Here is a 19,843-nt window from a genome sequence, read left to right on the forward strand (position 1 = left end):
TTGATAGAGTGCCAGAAACTTTTTTCCATAAAGAATATTTTTCAACAAAAAGTAAAGAGCTGCTACATTAAATCAAAAATGAGCAAAAATAAAGTCGAATAATTGTTCAAGCGTAAATTTTCATTAAACTTTCTTCTATTGTTACATTTTTTAGAGTCGCAGAAACCTTTTTTTTTCCACAATGGATATTTTTCAACTAAAAGTAAAGAACTGCTAGATTAAATCAAAGATAGGCAGAAATAAACTCGAATAATCGTTCAAGCTTAAATTTTCTGCAAACTTATGTCTAATGTTATATTTGTTAGAGTGGCAGAAACTTTTTTTCCACAAAGAATATTTTTCAATTAAAAGTAAAGAGCTGCTACAATAAATCAAAGATGAGCAGAAATAGAGTCTAATAATTGTTCAAGCTTAAATTTTCTGTAAACTTACTTCTATTGCAATATTTGATATAGTGGCATAAACTTTTTTCCATAAAGAATATTTTTCAACTAAAAGTAAAGAGCTGCTACATTCAATCAAAGATGCGCAGAAATAAATTCGAATAGTTGTTCAAGCGTAAATTTTCTGTAAACATACTTATAATGTTATATTTGATAGAGTGGCAGAAATTTTTTCCAAAAAAGATATTTTTCAAGTAAAAGTAAAGAGCTCCTACATTAAATCAAAGATGTGCAGAAATAAAGTTGAATAATTTTTCAAGCATAAATTTTCTGTAAACTTACTTCTAATGATATATTTGTTAGAGTGTCATTTTTCAGTAAACTTACTTGTATTGTTACATTTGTTAGAGTGGCAGAAACCTTTTTTTTCCACAATGGATATTTTTCAACTAAAAGTAAAGAATTGCTACATTAAATCAAAGATGTGCAGAAATAAAGTTAAATAATCGTTTAAGCGTAAATTTTCTGTAAACTTATGTCTATTGTTATATTTGTTAGAGTAGCAGAAACCTTAGTTTTTCCAAAAAGAATATTTTTCAACTAAAAGTAAAGAGCTGCTAAATTAAATCAAAGTTGAGCAGAAATAAAGTCGAATGATTGTTCAAGCCTAAATTTTCTGTAAACTTATCTCTAATTATATATTTTTTAGAGTGGCATAAACCTTTTTTTCCACAATGGATATTTTTTCAACTAAAAGTAAACAACTGCTACATTAAATCAAAGATGAGCAGAAATAACGTCGAATAAATGTTCAAGCGTAAATTTTCTGTAAACTTACTACTATTGCTATATTTGATAGAGTGCCATAAAATTTTTTCCACAAATGATATTTTTCAACTGAAAGTAAAGAGCTGCTACAATAAATCAAAGATGTGCAGAAATAAAGTCGAATAATTGTTCAAACGTAAATTTTCATTAAACTTACTTCTATTGTTACATTTTTTAGAGTGGCAGAAACCTTTTTTTTGCAAAATTGATATTTTTCAACTAAAAGTAAAGAACTGCTACATTATATCAAAGATAGGCAGAAATGAAGTAGAATAATCGTTCAAGCTTAAATTTTCTGTAAGTTTATGTCTAATGTTATATTTGTTAGAGTGGCAGAAACTTTTTTTCCATAAAGAATATTTTTCAAATAAAAGTAAAGAGCTGCTACACTAAATCAAAGATGATCAGAAATAGAGTCGAATAATGGTTTAAACGTAAATTTTCTGTAAACTTACTTCTATTGCAATATTTGATATAGTGGCATAAACTTTTTTCCATAAAGAATATTTTTCAACTAAAAGTAAAGAGCTGCTACATTCAATCAAAGATGCGCAGAAATAAATTCGAATAGTTGTTCAAGCGTAAATTTTCTGTAAACATACTTATAATGTTATATTTGATAGAGTGGCAGAAACTTTTTTCCAAAAAAGATATTTTTCAAGTAAAAGTAAAGAGCTCCTACATTAAATCAAAAATGTGCAGAAATAAAGTCGAATACTTGTTCAAGCATAAATTTTCTGTAAACTTACTTCTAATGATATATTTGTTAGAGTGGCAGAAATTTTTCTTCCACAAAGGATATTTTTCAACTAAAAGTAAAGAGCTGCTGCATTAAATCAAAGATGAGCAGAAATAAAGTTAAATAATTATTCAAGTATAAATTTTCAGTAAACTTACTTCTAATGTTATATTTGATAGAATGGTAAAAGCTTTTTCCACAGTGGATATTTTTCAACTAAAAGTAAAGAGCTGCTACATTAAGTCAAAGATGTACAGAAATAAAGTCGAATAATTTTTCAAGCGTAAATATTTAGTAAACTTACTTTTATTGCTATATTTGTTAGTGGCATAAAACTATTTTCCACAAAGTATATTTTTTCAAGTAAAGGTAAAGAGCTGCTACATTAAATCAAAGATGTGAAGAAATAAAATCGAATAGTTGTTCAAGCGTAAATTTTCATTAAAATTACTTCTATTGTTACATTTTTTAGAGTGGCAGAAACATTTTTTTTCCACAATGGATATTTTTCAACTAAAAGTAAAGAATTGCTACATTAAATCAAAGATAGGCAGAAATAAAGTCGAATAATCGTTCAAGCTTAAATTTTCTGCAAACTTATGTCTAATGTTATATTTGTTAGAGTGGCAGAAACTTTTTTTCCATAAAAAATATTTTTCAAGTAAAAGTAAAGAGCTACTATATTAAATGAAAGATGAGCAGAAATACAGTCGAATAATGGTTCAAACGTAAATTTTCTGTAAAGTTACTTCCATTGCTATATTTGATAGAGTGCCAGAAACTTTTTTCCATAAAGAATATTTTTCAACAAAAAGTAAAGAGCTGCTACATTAAATCAAAAATGAGCAAAAATAAAGTCGAATAATTGTTCAAGCGTAAATTTTCTGTAAACATACTTCTAATGTTATATTTGATAGAGTGGCAGAAACTTTTTTCCACAAAAGATATTTTTCAAGTAAAAGTAAAGAGCTCCTACATTAAATCAAAAATGTGCAGAAATAAAGTTGAATAATTTTTCAAGCGTAATTTTTCAGTAAACTTACTTGTATTGTTACATTTGTTAGAGTGGCAGAAACCTTTTTTTTCCACAAAGAATATTTTTCAACTAAAAATAAAGAACTGCTACATTAAATCAAAGATGTGCAGAAATGAAGTCAAATAATTGTTCAAGCGTAAATTTTCAGTAAGCTTATATCTAATGATATATTTGTTAGAGTGACAGAAACTTTTTTTCCATAATGGACATTTTTCAAGTAAAAGTAAAGAGCTGCTACATTAAATCAAAGATGAGCAGAAATAAAGTCGAATGATTGCTCAAGCGTAAATTTTATGTAAACTTATCTCTAATTATATATTTGTTAGAGTGGCATAAACCTTTTTTTCCACAAAGGATATTTTTCAAGTAAAAGTAAAGAACTACTACATTAAATCAAAGATGAGCAGAAATAAAGTCGAATAATTGTTCAAGCGTAAATTTTCTGTAAACTTACTTCTATTGCTATATTGCTAGATTTCCATAAAGAATATTTTTCAACAAAAAAGTAAAGAGCTGCTACATTAAATCAAAATTGAGCAGAAATAAAGTCGAATAATTGTTCAGGCGTAAATTTTCATTAAACTTACTTCTATTGTTACATTTTTTAGAGTGGCAGAAACCTTTTTTTTGCACAATGGATATTTTTCAAGTAAAAGTAAAGAACTGCTACATTAAATCAAAGATAGGCAGAAATAAAGTCGAATAATCGTTCAAGCTTAAATTTTCTGTAAGTTTATGTCTATTGTTATATTTGTTAGAGTGGTAGAAACTTTTTTTCCATAAAGGATATTTTTCAACTAAAAGTAAAGAGCTGCTACATTAAATCAAAGATGATCAGAAATAAAGTCGAATAATCGTACAAGCGTAAATTTTCTGTAAACTTACTTCTAATGCAATATTTGATATAGTGGCATAAACTTTTTTCCATAAAGAATATTTTTCAACTAAAAGTAAAGAGCTGCTACATTCAATCAAAGATGCGCAGAAATAAATTCGAATAGTTGTTCAAGCGTAAATTTTCTGTAAACATACTTATAATGTTATATTTGATAGAGGGGCAGAAATTTTTTCCAAAAAAGATATTTTTCAAGTAAAAGTAAAGAGCTCCTACATTAAATCAAAGATGTGCAGAAATAAAGTTGAATAATTTTTCAAGCATAAATTTTTTGTAAACTTACTTCTATTGTTATATTTGTTAGAGTGGCAGAAACCTTTTTTTCCACAATGGATATTGTTTAACTAAAAGTAAACAGCTGCTACATTAAATCAATGATGTGCAGGAATAAAGTCGAATAAATGTTTAAACGTAAATTTCATGCGAACTTATGTCTAACGTCACATATGATAGAGCGCGAGAAACTTTTTTTCTACAAAGTTATTTTTTCAAATAAAAGTAAAGAGCTGTTACATTAAAGATGTCCAGGAATAAAGTCGAATAGTCGTTTTAGTGTAAATTTTTTGTCAACTTATTTCTAATGATATATTTATTAGAGTGGCAGAAAGCTTTTTTTTCCAAATTAGATATTTTTCAACTAATAGTAGACAACTGCTACATTAAATCAAATATGTGCAGAAATAAAGTCGAATAATTGTTCAAGCGTAAATTTTCTGTAAACTTACTTCTATTGTTATATTTGGTAGAGTGACAGAAAATTTTTCTCCACATAGAATATTCTTCAACTAAAAGTAAAAAGCTGCTGCATTAAATCAAAGATGTGCCGAAATAAAATCGAATAATTGGTCAAGAGTAAATTTTCAGTAAACTTCCTTCTATTGTTATATTTTTTAGAGTGGCAGAAACCTTTTTTTTCCACAATTGATATTTTTCAAGTAAAAGTAAAGAACTGCTACATAATATCAAAGATAGGCAGAAATAAAGTCGAATAATCGTTCAAGCTTAAATTTTCTGTAAGTTTATGTCTAATGTTATATTTTTTAGAGTGGTAGAAACTTTTTCCACAAAGGATATTTTTCAACTAAAAGTAAAGAGCTGCTACATTAAATCAAAGATGATCAGAAATAAAGTCGAATAATCGTACAAGCGTAAATTTTCTGTAAACTTACTTCTATTGCAATATTTGATATAGTGGCATAAACTTTTTTCCATAAAGAATATTTTTCAACTAAAAGTAAAGAGCTGCTACATTAAATCAAAGATGCGCAGAAATAAATTCGAATAATTGTTCAAGCGTAAATTTTCTGTAAACATACTTCTAATGTTATATTTGATAGAGTGGCAGAAACTTTTTTCCACAAAGGATATTTTTCAAGTAAAAGTAAAGAGCTGCTGCATGAAATAAAAAATGACCAGAAATAAAGTCAAATAACTCTTCAATCGTAAATTTTCTGTAAACTTACTTTTATTGATGTACTTGATGGTGAAGCAGAAACTATTTTTCCACAATTAATATTTTTCATGTATAAGTAAAGAATTGCCTGCATTAATTCAAATATATACAGAATTAAAGTTACATAGCTATTTAGGCATAAACTTTTTGCAAACGAACTTCTATTGTTATATTTGTTAGAATGGCAAAAACTTTTTCTCTAAAAAGAACATTTTTCAGCAAAAAGTAGGGAACTGGTGCACTAAATTAATGACCTAATTGAATTCAATCAAGTAACTGTTTAAGCTCAAATTTTTTTTAAACTTATCTTTAATGTTACATTTGTTACTTGTAGAAACCTATTTTTCAAGTAGAATATTTTTCAAGTGAAAATAAAGATCTGCTACATTAAATCAAAGATGAGAAGAATTGAAGTCAAATAATTTTTCAAGCATAAATTTTCATTAAACTTACTTCTATTGTTATATTTGTTAGAGTGGCAGAAATATTTTTTTCCGCCATGGAAATTTTTTAAGTAAAAGTCAAAAATTGTAAATAAGTATCAAACTCTTTCTTTCATTCGCCTCTTGGATATACAATACAGAAATTTCATTCAAAAAATTATGAAACAATTGTAAGTAAGTAGCAAACTCCTTCTTGAATTCACCTCTTGGATGCACAATACAGAAATTTCATCCGAGAAATTATGAAAAATTGTAAGTAAGTAACAAACTCTTTCTTGAACTCACCCCATGGGCAAACAATACAGAATTTTCGTTCAAGAACTTATGAAGAAATCGTAAGTAAGTAACAAACTATTTTTTGAATTCACCTCATGGATATACAATACAGAAATTTCTTTCAAGAAATTATGAAAAAATTGTAAGTAAGTAACAAAATCTTTCTTGAATTCACCTCATGGATACACAATACAGAAATTTCATTCAAGAAATTATGAAAAATTGTAAGTAAGTATCAAACTCTTTTTTGAATTCGCCTCTTGGATACACAATACAGGAATTTCATTCAAGAAATTTTTGAAAAAATTGTAAGTAAGTAGCAAACTCCTTCTTGAATTCACCTCTTGGATACACAATACAGAAATTTTATTCAAGAAATAACAAAAAATTGTAAGTAAGTAGCCAACTGTTTCTAGAATTCAACTTTTGGATACACAATACAGAAATTTCAATCAAGAAACTATGAAAAAATTGTAAGTAAGTATCAAACTCTTTCCAATGTACGCTTGAACACTTATTCGACTTTGTTTCTTCTCATCTTAGATTTAATGTAGCAGCTCTTTACTTTTATTTGAAAAATATCCATTGTGGAAAAAAAGGTTTCTGCCACTCTAACAAATATATCAATAGACGTAAGTTACAGAAAGTTTACATTTCAAAAATTAATTGAATTCCTTTCTGAACATCTTTTTTTTTATTCATCTGATATTTACTTTTAGTTGAAAAATATTCTTTGTGGAAAAAAATTTCTGACACTCTATCAAATAAAACATTAGAAGTATGTTTACAGAAAATTTACGCTTGAACAATTATTCGAATTTATTCCAGCACATCTTTGATTTAATGTAGCAGTCCCTTACTTTCAGTTGAAAAATGTTGTTTGCGGAAAGAAAGGTTTATGTTACTCTAACCATTATAACAATAAAAATAAGGTCCCAGAGACTTCACATAAGAAAGATTATTTGACTTCATTTATATTCATATTTAATTTTTTATTGCAGTTCTTCAATCGTAGCGGAAAAATATCCATTGTCCAACAACAAATATAACAACAAATATAATAATAGAAGTATAACAACAACAAATATAACAACAACAAATATAGCAATAGAAGTAAGTTGACTAAAATTTTACGCTTGAACAATTATTCGACTTTATTTCTGCACATCTTTGATTTAATGTAGCAGCTCTTTACTTTTACTTGAAAAATATTCTTTGTGAAAAAAAGGTTTCTGCCACTAACATAAGTAAATCTAGGTAAAAACAAAGCTCCTGGAAGGACTTGCCTTCCTCCTCTATTTAATTTTCTTGTGGCACTTACGAGCCTTCTCAATATTCTAATAAAACTATGAAGACACTCATTATCTAGTTTATGAAAATGCAGTACTCTTTAAGAACACTGATTTTGTCTTAATTATTTTTTTCTAATTACAAAATCACATAGAGATGACAAATCCCTGATGTTATAATGACCAATCTACTACAGTGCTATAAAAAAGGGAGTTTTTCATAAAAATTGATTATATTTAAAAAATAGTTTGTTTCAATTACAAAATACTTTCAACCCCATCAATTTTCTATAAAATGAGCCATTAAAAAGCTCTCTACTATGTTCCAGTGCCCCGCTATCCGAGGAAAAGAAAAAACAAAAACAAACAAAAATGTCCTCAATGCAGAATATCGGGGTTGAAGCCAATTTTTGTGATTTTCAAGCCAATATATTTCTCTTGTTATTCAAGCCAAGGGATTGTTAGTTTCTTATATAGGGGTATTGGACAAGGCAGTTCTATAAATGTACTTCTTGTTTTGATCTGACTGTATTTTTAGGAGTTATGGGCTATTATATTTTTTAGTATTGGATGTCACCGTCTCTTACTAGAGTGACTTTGCGAAAAGTCTTTCTGCAGAAATAGGGAATGCAGGTCTCGGCTCTTCTCCAATTTGTCTATTATTCCATATTAATTACATGTTCAATAATACATCCTGTTTTAACAGTTACGGCATCCCAGTGGCTCTGAGACTTTCTTTCGAATTCGAAAGATGTGAGTTCAAGCCACTTCGCGATAACGATTTGCACATATCCGCATATTCTGATTTCCAGAGTTGAAATAGAACATTAAATGGGAAATCTTGCATATGACTTTGAAGAACCTCATTTACTATTACAAATCCAGTCATAGACATGAATTTCGAAAACCAGACTCCTCCTTTTCCCATCTCTTCTGATGGGCCAACTTTTGAACTTGGCGGAATTTCCAAAACTGGTTGAACTGGGGTAGGTGTCAAGTTTGGATTAGGGATAGAGGTTTCTTGAGGGGCTGGATGACTGCTAGCAGAGCGTTGAGCACCAAAAGGTGAAAATCCCTCAGTAATCTGATCGGTATTCATGTTATGTTATCATCAGACTTTTAATTTAATTTAATAGTTTAATTTAATCAGTTTGCATAATGACTTTAGCGATTCTGAACCGAGCTTAGAAAAATTTTCAACTTTTTTCCATGTCTTAAATACTTTCCATTTGTAATGTTGTATGCGTCATAGATATAAAAACGAAAATTTCAATAGGACTACTGGATTACCTGTAAAATCAAAAAATATGGTGATGAATCAGTACCGGTGGTAACCCTGATAAACAAACAATGAATATAAGCCATAAATTATATCCATGGTAATCAGAAATATCACAGGGATAAACACTTTCACAACCACTCAGGTTAAATCTATCTCGTCACAACTAATTATAGGCAATAATTGCAGCCCTTCTCCCGCTCAGTGATAAACGTTTCCACCCAGCATCGTGGTCTGTGGAAGCGTCGTGGTCTATACTACAAAAATGATTTATGAAGTATGTTCTTAAATTTTACATTGTTCCTGTCTTCTGTTTGTTAATTATAAGCCAGAAATGTTTGTGCATACGTTTCTATGTGTGCGTTTTGTTGACAAGTAAATTCAACTCATTTCAAAATACTCTGGCTAAGCTTACAGAGTCACACCACTGACCCACATCCCAAACCAAATAACTGGCCACGCCAGGGATCGAACCCGTGCCCCTTGGACACAGAATTCTCAACCCACCGCACGTCCACTTAGCCAGGACGGCACTCCTCTTTCCTATGGAGTGCCTTTGCAAGTCTAACCCTCTGGAAAATATCCACTACAGGAACGTCTCTCATGTTTGAATGATTAATGCAAAATTATGATATTAGTATTTTTGTTCTGGACACCATAATATGGACCACATATATGGACGCAATGTTGATAGCCTACTTGAGTCCACTCGTGCATGATAATATATTTTGCCTGTTTTTTTTTTATGAACATTTGGGAAGAAATTATCCGTTCACCGAAAAACTAATTTGAACTGCGACACAACATGAATGTTGAGGCAGGGTTGCCACCAGTTCTTGTCAAAGTGTTAAAAAAAAGTCCTAGTACCATCATTTTTGAAGGAGATTTTGACGGAGAAATAAAGGAGGATCGATTTGGAGGAGGGTCAGAACGTCTTGATATTAGAAGTTTTTTGCTTAATATTATTGATAATCCTAAATTGATAAGTCAAAATTGAAAACTGAAATCAGGCAAAACTGAATCAAACAATTATTTAATTAAATTAAAAAAGTGATCGAATAAAGTTTTCAATTATAATATTAATTAATTAAGTATTTAATTAAAAGGAATATAATAATTGAATAAACACATAAACCCAATAGTTACATAAATTGATACTCCAACAATATAGTAGCTGATATCTCCTAATGGTTTTTTTGCCTAGTGGATGTTGAGGAAAATTTTGAGGGACGAATAAATAGAAAGAGTTCTGTATAGGTGACAAAAAACTAACTGGATGGTTTTTAGCTGACTATTGAAGACTGAAAGTATTTTTCTTTAATGACAGTCTTGTGATAAATAAAAGTTCAAATAGGGATAAAATCCTTTTAATAGACAGTGTTTCACAAACAGTGATAGAAGTTCAGAAAAAATACCAGATATTTCGGTCACATATGCAGTGACCGTCATCAATAGTAAAACTAAACTACTGATGAGTTCAATATTTTCTTTTCAATAATATTCTTGAAATTTTAATTAAAAAAAAGAGAAATGTGCAAATTTGTGTTTTGGGTTATATGTTACCCAACAAGTTTTACCCAACTCAGTCGAAAAAAACAAGTTTTTTTCAACTGAGGGTGAGGAGCAACATTGAAACTTAAAACGAACAGAAATGATTACATATATGGGGGGGGGGGAGGGGGGGTTCGCCCCCTGGTCGATACCTCGCTCTTTACGCTAGGGTTTTTTAGTACTTTCAAAAGAGCTATCCATAAATCCTACCACATTATAACAATTACCTTAGTATTATTTAGCTATTATTTACTATTATTATTTAACTATTATTGCTGTAAAACTTATTTTACTGAATATTTTAGTTGCTTTGCTTCATTTTTGTGTTAGTTTTTAACTAGATAATTTATATGGAGTAAATAGACTCATGATGAGATAGAATCATGATTGAATGTAGGTTGATTCATTCTTAACGGACATAACACCATACTGAAACTTTGGATTTTGTTCAAAATCCAGCTAGTTTTGGGAATTAATAGGATTCGAACCCGCAATGAATAGAAGTTTGGTAAATATACAAACTGAATTCTGGCCCAAGCCTGTGTTGAAAAATGTAGAATAAGTTTTAGGAGACTTTTCAGTTTATCTGGCCTCCCCCAGGCCATTAAGCGGGTCCCCAGGTGGCGATAGTGGAACGCTCTACAGATATGTAGGGTACCTCCATAGGAGGCACGGACCAAGGGGGACCTTGTCCCTGGGGGTCCATAATAGAATCTGGGGCACCCTCGCCCGGGGTTATAAATACAGGCGGAGGAGGAAGAAGGCCCCTCAAATGTACACTCAAAAGGGCCCACTGATTTGTCTACAAGTCCCATGAGTTGCAAACCTTCTCCCAGTAATGGGTTAAATTGCATGGTGATGCAGAACACCATTGCGGGAGGATCCTCAATAGGAGGACAACTGTGCCTGGGCGTAAGATCCAGATCTATGGACAACAGCCTCTGCAAAGGGCAGCCTCGACCTTTTCAGGGTACCTGCAAGACTGGGGACCTTGCGGTCAACTCTATTCCCACTTGAGGAGTGGCACCCTTCGAGGAAATTATAGAATTGTTAATGATATAGTATTCGCATAAGATTCTGACTAATTGATGATTCTTCTGGGCTTAGCATGTTTTGACGGGTTTCTTCGGGCTGAAATACCTTTTCTTAGCCAATTCACCTATTATGGGTTGCCACCCTATGGTAGCCTAATATTTGTAGGCATGAATATATAATGAGTCGGAGGTAATAGGCTTGAGACTGTCTGTGCAGGATTTCGACTCTTGTTGATAGAAGAGCATCACCAAGTACTGAAAACCATGTTGTGACCAAGATGGGCCCAGGATTGCACACAGCCTCCATTCATGGAGTTCCCAGGGAATTCTTGCTGTCCGGTTCTAAGACGGCTTAAGCCCTTCGGTGTAGACTTGAGAAGATATATGATCTCCGTCCTGCACTGGTATCCGGGATCATTACTTTTCCTGAGGCGAAAATAATTTCAATGATTTAAAGAACATGAAAATTGGAACTTGGAATGTTACAACATTAAAAAATTATTATCGTATCGAGATTTTGACTGAAAATTCCAGACGATTCAAATTGGACTTATTGGGGATTTCAAAAACCGATATCCCAGGGATAGGAGGCATAACACTAGGTGATATATAATTTATTTACTCAGGATGGGATTCACGGACAGGGAGTGGGGCTCAAGATGAATAAGGAAGCTGCTAAGTCTTGTTTAGGCTCGGAATTAATTAATAATAGAATACTAATTGCTCATTTTATGACTAGAAAGTTCCGGGTATCAGTTATAGTAGTATACGCCCCTGTAGAACTGACTGACGGAGATACTAGTGACTCAGATGAATTTTACTTACAGTTACAGGAGCAAATAGACAAGGTCCCAGGCAGAAATATGATGTTATTACTGGGAAAATTTTAACGCCCAGGTTGGTAGAAATAGGGATAGATGGTATCCCAGCCTAGGTAAATTTGGTGTAGGAAAAGAAAACAGTAATAGATACAGACTTTTGCTATTTTGTAGGTATAACAATCTAGTTATAACCAATACGGTGTTCGGTCATAAATTAGCTCATAAGTTAACATGGTATTTACGTGACGGTAAGACCGCAAACCTTATTGATTATGTTATAGTAAACCGAAGACTGACAGGATCAATACAATATGCTAGGGTATATAGCAGTGCTGTTATTGATGTTAAAAGTAAATACCACCATCTAGTAGTGTCAAGGGTTAATTTAAAGCTGAAATATAGGAAGGGTAACTACCACCCGGGAAGTTATGATGTTGTTAGACTCCAGGATGAAAATTTGAGAGAAACGTTCCAGGAACAGTTGAATATTAAACTTGAGAGTTTAGAATTTGATAATGTGGAAGATGGTTGGAATAATCTTAGAAAAATAATTTGTTAAGTTGCTGAATGTGTATTAGGGAAGAAAGCTAGAACTGCAGCTAAGAATATTAGTGAAAAAGCTTTATGTTTAACAGAAAGGAGAAAGGACTTGTACAAGAATTATCTGAGTGATAGATCGTATGAAAACAAAAGAACTATAAACGAAGTGGAGAAAGCATTAAAATATGAACTAAGGAGGTGTGAAGTGGAGGCCATAGATAAAATTTCCGAGGATCTGGAAGATGCAGCTAGACGGCCTAATAGTAAAATATTGTACTGGCACGTTAACAAATTAAGAGGGAGTAGTCAATCCGGACTTGTCCCAGTTAAAGATAGGAATGGGGTCGCAATTAGCGATAAGGAAAAAACTAAAGAGAGATGGGCCGAACATTTTGAGAACTTGCTTAACTGAGATAGAGTTGCGGGAAAAAATATAGAGGAAAAAGAAAAAGTTTGTGATACCTTGGATGTGAAAGAAGATATGTTTTGTGAGGAGGAATTAGCAACAGTACATAAGGATTAAAGAATAATAAGGCTCCAGGTGCTGATAGGGCGGTAAATGAGATTCTTAAATATGGTGGCTCTGAGGTTAGAAATAAGTTATTGAAGATTTTGAATATGATTTTTGAAAAAGGAGAAGTACCTAACAATTTTAGGAAAACCTTAATTAAGCCACTTCATAAGAAAGGCGATAAAAGTGAGTGTGGTAATTATCGAGGTATTAGTCTGGTCTCTGTAGGTAGCAAATTACTTTGTAATATGATACTTTTTAGACTGAGAGACGCCTAGACAAAGTTTTAAGAGAAGAGCAGTGCGGTTTTAGAAAAGGTAGAGGATGTGTCGATCAAACTCTCACTCTTAGGCTAATAATTGAGAAGTGCCTGAGTTTTCAAATACCTTTGGTCCTCAGTTTTATAGATGATGAGCAAGCGTTCGATTCAGCTGATAGAAGAGCTTCAGCGATGGTCTTATTCTTGTATGGTATACCAGACAAATACATTAAAGGAATCAGTGCTGTGTACGAGAATAACACTGCTGCGGTTAAGGTAGGAAATGAGGTTAGCAGCTGGTTTTGTATTAAATCAGGAGTTAAGCAGGGTTGTGTTCTATCCGCTCCTATATGGATCATCTTGAGGGACTTTGTCTTAAGGAGCACAGGAAAGGCTATGAGAGACCGCGGAATCAAATGGGGAGGAAAAACTCTTCTGGACTTAGATTATGCTGATGATTTAAGCATCCTAGATGAAAGTGTGAGCAAAATGAATGAAGGTTTAGAGGTTTTGCAAGGTCAGGGTGCTAGAATTGGTTTGAAAAGGAAAGGAAAGGCGTTCGATTCTGTTGATAGAAGAGCTTTAGTAAAGGTTTTATCCTTGTATGGTATACCAGAGAAATACATTAAAGTGATTAGTGCTATGTACGAGAATAACACTACTGTGGTTAAGGTAGGAAATGAGGTTAGCAGCTGATTTTGTATTAAATCAGGAGTTAAGCAGGGTTGTATTCTATCCCCCTTTATATGGATTATTTTATGGACTTTGTTGGAAAAAGCACAGGAAAGGCAATGAGAGACCCCGTAATCAAATGGGGAGGAAAAAGCTCTTCTGGATTTAGATTTTGCTGATGATTTAAGCATCCTAGATGAAAGTGTGAGCAAAATAAATGAAGGTTTACAGGCTTTGCGAGTTCAGGGTACTAGAATCGGTTTGAAAATTAATGTTAGGAAGACTAAATCACTAAGGCTAGGAATAAGTGAAGATGAAAAGGTGACGTTGGGTAATGAAAAGATTGATCAGGTGGGCAGCTTCACTTACCTTGGTATTAATATTAGTAAAGATGGTGGGAGCAGTGAAGATGTTAAAAATAGAATAGCCAAGGCTCAGGGTGTTTTTTCACAGTTAAAAGAAGTCTGGAAGAATAGGAAGATAAGTCTGCAAACCAAGATTAGACTATTAGAAGCTACAGTGATGACAGTGGTCAAATATGGCTCTGAAGCATGGACGCTCCGAAAAGCAGATGAAGATTTGCTAGATGTTTTCCAGAGAAATTTCTTAAGGATTGTTCTGGGTACCCGGCTGACCGACCCCCCATATATGTTTTCTATATATTTTTTTTTTCTCTTTTTTTTTTTTTTTTTTTTTTTTTTTATATATATATATATATATATATATTATATATATATATATATATATATATATATATATATCAGGGCCGTATCCAGGATTTTTGTTCGGGGGGGGGGGGGGGGGTTAACCCGATTTTTTCCCGTTGACTTTATCTAACATCCTCCAGCATAAAAACGTTAGCTTGAGACCGTTAGTCCACCCCTTGCGAACGAGAACACGTCCACTAGGCATACTTTCGTATCTATAAGGGGCATTTTTTTTTTTTTTTTTTTTTTTTTTTTTTTTTTTAGTAACGCAAAAACAAGACAAGTATTTACACACAGTTAAATACTACAAGCTTTTTTTTCGCAAAAAGAAGCCAAATAGTAGGCTAGAAGTAGTCTATATATTTTTTAGTTTGTTTTTTTAGCTAAAAGTAAGGGCGAATATCTATAAAACGAAATCGAGGCGACGATTTTTCTTCCCTGCAAAAATGTCGATGACCTTGTCAGGGCAGATGTCAACGTCCCTATGGACTGCAAGGAGGGCTAAGCCACTCAATCGCTCTTCTCCTGTTGAATTTCACAGCCAGGTTTTGAGCCTTCTGAGCGTTGAGAAACTTCTTTCCAGAGTAGCAGTGCTAACAGGTAATGTCGAAAGAACAGCAAGAAGAAGAATAACATTTGGAAAAAAGGTGGCGTGGCATGCCTGAAGCAAAGACACAGCACAAGTAGGCCTCTCTGATACCAGAACATTCTCCCACTTGATGCGTCATAGCTCAATTTCTTGCTTCAGACAGTCTGGCTCAGGAAGAATATCGCCATACAATTCAACCAATGATTCCAGGTTTAATGCCTTCAGATCGACAGAAACAATTCGGCAGGAGAAAGGACGCTGAGATTTGACAGCAGTTTCTGGTGAAGCTCAAATCGTTGTTTCAGCTCGGAAGTGAAGTGGTCCACTTCTCGGGATTTTCTTGAACCTGCGCTTTCCTCGCCGCTTCTAGTTGGTGCACGATATTGTCCTGCCTTTTCTCCGAGACAGAAATGAAGTCATTTGTGACTTCAAATGTCATTTGCAAACATCGAAAAAGACTGGGTTGGTGCAAGTGCGTGTTGCGTCGTGGTTGGTTCCAGTGTGCGAGATTCAGAAGCTTCAACGATGGCTCCAGTGCCCTTCAGATCCACAGGTGTAGATGAATGCTCCGCAGACGTCCCGCTAATGCCACTGTCAGAAACATCCCTGGTCCGCTTGGGTGTGAAAAATGACGTAATGTCATACTTCCTCTTCATGCTGAAAATCGCTCTTCTCTTAGCCAAGTCCAAAATTGAACTGAACTGAACTGACAATCTTGCACTCTCTTATACCATACCTCGAGCGCCCATTAATCTTAATTTACTATGCAAGGTCAGGTGAACATGGGGTTACCTAATTGCGTAAGCTGATTAGAGCGCATATTATTAACCCTAATTTACTATGCAAGGTCAGGTGAACATGGGGTTCCGGGCATCCGTGAACAAGTGCTAAATTGAGAGAGGAATTTGGGACAATATTTGGGGGCGCCCACCCGCCCAGAGTCTCTGGCAGGTAACCCAAAAATTTAAAAAACACACAGAGACGACAGACACAAAGAGACGAATCACACACAGAGAGGAAAAACACACAGAAACGACACATAGAAAGGACACATGCACAGAGACGATACACACACACACAGAGTCAACGCACACAGAGAGACGAGACACACACACAGAAATGACAAACACACATAGAGACGACACACACAAAGAGACGTCACCACACACACAGATACGAAACACACATAGAGACGACACACACACATAGAGACAACACACACACACACAGAGACAACATCCACACAGAGACGACACACACACACAGAGACCACACACTCATAGTGACGACTTACACAGAGAGAAGACACACACACACACACAGAGAGACGACAAACACACAGAGTCGACACACATAGAGAGACACGCACACACACACACAGACGACACACTCATAGTGAAGACTTACACACAGAGACGACAAAGACACAGAGACGACAAACACACAGAGACAACACACATAGATATACTACACGCACACAGAGACGAAACACACACAGAGACAACACACACAAAGAAACGAAACACCCAAAGAGATGACACACGCACAGAGACGACACACAAACAGAGTCATAGTGAGAGAGATATCCAAAAAGTTGGGTTGATCTAGGTTCACTTAGAGTGGCGCGCCACTCCAAAATTGACTCCCCCTCTCCCTTGCCCTCAGAAATGGAGGAAGGAGGGGCCTCTGAGCCTTGCCCTTGAGGCAGATCCCATTTATTTTCGATTCTGAGCATTTTTGGTTTTCCCTCCAAAATTGACCCCCCCTCCCCTGCCCTCAGAAATGGGAGAACGAAGGGCCTCTGAGCCTTGCCCTTGAGGCAGATCACGCTTTATTTTCGATTATGAGTATTTTTGGTTTTCCCTCCCAAATTGACCCCCTCCCCTGCTCTCAGAAATGGGGGAACGAAGGGCCTCTGAGCCTTCCCCTTGAGGCAGATCCAATTTATTTTCGATTCTGAGTTTTTTTTGTTTTGCCTCCAAAATTGACCCCCCCCCTCCCCTGCCCTCAGGAATGGGGGAACGAAGGGTCTCTGAGCCTTCCCCTTGAGGCAGATCCCATTTATTTTCGATTCTGAGCATTTTTGGTTTTCCCTCCAAAATTGACTCCCCCCCTCCCCTGCCCTCAGAAATGGTGGAAGGAGGGGCCACTGAGCCTTGCCCTTGAGGCTGATACCATTTATTTTTGACTCTGAGTATTTTTGATTTTCCCTCCAAAATTGACCCCCCCTCCCCTGCCCACAGAAATGGGCGAACGAAGGGCCTCTGAGCCTTCCCCTTGAGGCAGATCCCATTTATTTTCGATTCTGAGTATTTTTGGGTTTCCCTCCAAAATTGACCCTTCACGTTAAAAAATTATCCAATCACTAATTACTCTTTTTTGCAAATGTCAATCAATGAATTCCGATTGTAAAAGCGTGTTTAATCATGTTACCTAACCCACAGTACAGCAATTTGATATGCGTAGCCTACTGCCAGGAATCAGTGGGGGGATCCTTGCTCGTAATTGCTAATCACCTTAACCCTTTTATCCATCGTCAAGTACATGCTCCAAAAATATTTTATTCAGAGATTTCACGTTAAAAAATTATCCAATCACTAATTACCCCTTTTTTGCAAATGTCAATCAAACGCCAAGGAACGTAATCTCACACTCACAATCGTAAACACGTCAAACTGTTTCCACAGACTTCAAAAATGGAACTGTGGATAACACATGGGTGATTGACAGCTTTCCCTAAAAAACCTTTCCAAATAATCAATCTGGTAATCTGCCATGGAAAGGTGCCAGGGAACGTAAAGGCCCCAAATAGCACAGGAAGGAACGTAAAGGCCCCAAATCCATAGTTACATGCTCTGGAAAGGTGCCATGGAACGTAAAGGCCCAGAAACTTATAGTTGACCCAGAAACTTGTCTGCTTGGCCCAGAAAATTGTCTGCTTGGCCCAGAAACATGTCTGGTTGGCCCGGAAACTTGTCTGGTAGGTTTTGTATAATGTCATATTCAATTGACAACAGTAGCAATATTCAGTCTGGTAATCTGCCATGGAAAGGTGCCAGGGAACGTAAAGTGGGCAAATAACACAGGATGGAACATAAAGGCGGCAAATCCAGACGAAGCATACTACTCATGTGCCAAGAAATCGCAAGTTTTGTTTGGGAGTCGGGAAGGTGGAAAACTATCCAAAAACAGGCCAACATTTAGTTTATCTCTGATGTAGTGAAAACCAGGGTACAAATGCCAACAGGACCTGAATGCAAGATAAAAAAATAAAAAAACTATCTAAAACTGTGGCACAAATAGGCCAAAAACTTTTTTTCAGAGCGGTTTGAAAAATGCGTCAATAATTACTGCGGCAAAATGAACCCTAATATATAAATCAGTTCTTAGACTGGTGAAAAATACCCCCTAGAAATAAACCAACCAGTTTATTTACTGATTATACTGAAATTTCCTGGGATCTTGCCCTGGGTCAGAGGAACCTTAAATGTTCGTGGGAGAATAGGACATCAGAGGAACTGAAAATAGGATGAAATTTGTTTTTTATCTAATGAGTTTTAAAACATTCGAACATATTTACACGTGATAAACTCTTTTATTTTTAGGATAGCATGACATACTAACTATATCTGATCTTATTATTGATCCTTAAATTTTAATCTTTCTATCAGACATTCGGCACCAGGTTTTACAAAGTCTTGATATAGCACGTGCACAAATAAGAGATCCTGAGGATTTTCGAATTTTACTTCCAGTTGACGATCTTGGTGAAGTTGATGACGGCAGTGAAGATTATCGTCTACGTCGCTTGGAATGTATGTAATCACAATATTTTAGTTATTTAAAGCTCTAGCATGCTTTTATTATAAGTTTTTTTTCAGAGGGCTGTCAAGAAAAAAACATTCTTCAATGGATGAATGATAAAAAAATAACAAAAAACAAAACGTCCTTCAGAGCCATTGCTGGTGCATAGGGCCAGGGACGTAATTTGCTATGGGGCAGGGGGAACCCCCCCCCCCAGACCCAAGTTTTCACTCCTCCAGACCTCATTTCCCTTCCTCCCCCAGCTGAAATTTAGTTTCTGCAAAAAAAAATCTTGTCAAAATTAAGATAAGCCTACATAATTCAAGTATCCAGAGAAACAGGTCATTTTCTTTAGTATATCTTTGCCTTTATGGTAATATATGACTCATTTTTCACTTTCATTGCATCTTAATTTCGGAAAATGGGCTCCAACTTTGTCCCCACCCCCCAGAGTTTTGACGAAATTACGCCACTGCAAAGGGCATCGAATAAACATTTCAGTTGCTGGGTTTATTTTACAAGGAGAAGATTCAAGCCTGTCGACCAACTTTGCCCTAGTGGGAACATTGAATGCATTTTAAATTGTAATAATACCTTACCTTTTCTTGTTGTTTTGAAGAGCTAAATACCAGATAATGACTGTTTGGTACAGATCCCTTCTTATTAAAGTGGAAAATACCTGGCTTGAGGTATTTTTGGTAGAGTACACCCGAAATCCATTGTAACGAAATATT

At 34.5% G+C, this 19,843-nt stretch overlaps 1 protein-coding gene and 1 pseudogene across 1 annotated transcript in view; one reads left to right on the forward strand and one right to left on the reverse strand.

Annotated features, from left to right (window-relative positions):
- Nucleotides 1–19,843, forward strand: part of LOC148946191 (uncharacterized) — a 389,952-nt gene that overhangs the window by 201,303 nt on the left and 168,806 nt on the right. The window contains exon 3 of the mRNA XM_089097629.1: nucleotides 18,977–19,120. Within this exon, the coding sequence (XP_088953755.1) occupies nucleotides 18,977–19,120 (144 nt within the window). The remainder of the gene's footprint in view (nucleotides 1–18,976; nucleotides 19,121–19,843) is intronic.
- Nucleotides 8,758–8,908, reverse strand: LOC148946192 (small nucleolar RNA U3; annotated as a pseudogene).

Source organism: Artemia sp. Qi Xiang Cuo, chromosome 12, assembly GCF_049724085.1.
Source record: "Artemia sp. Qi Xiang Cuo chromosome 12, ASM4972408v1, whole genome shotgun sequence".
In the NCBI taxonomy this organism is placed as follows: domain Eukaryota; kingdom Metazoa; phylum Arthropoda; class Branchiopoda; order Anostraca; family Artemiidae; genus Artemia; species Artemia sp. Qi Xiang Cuo.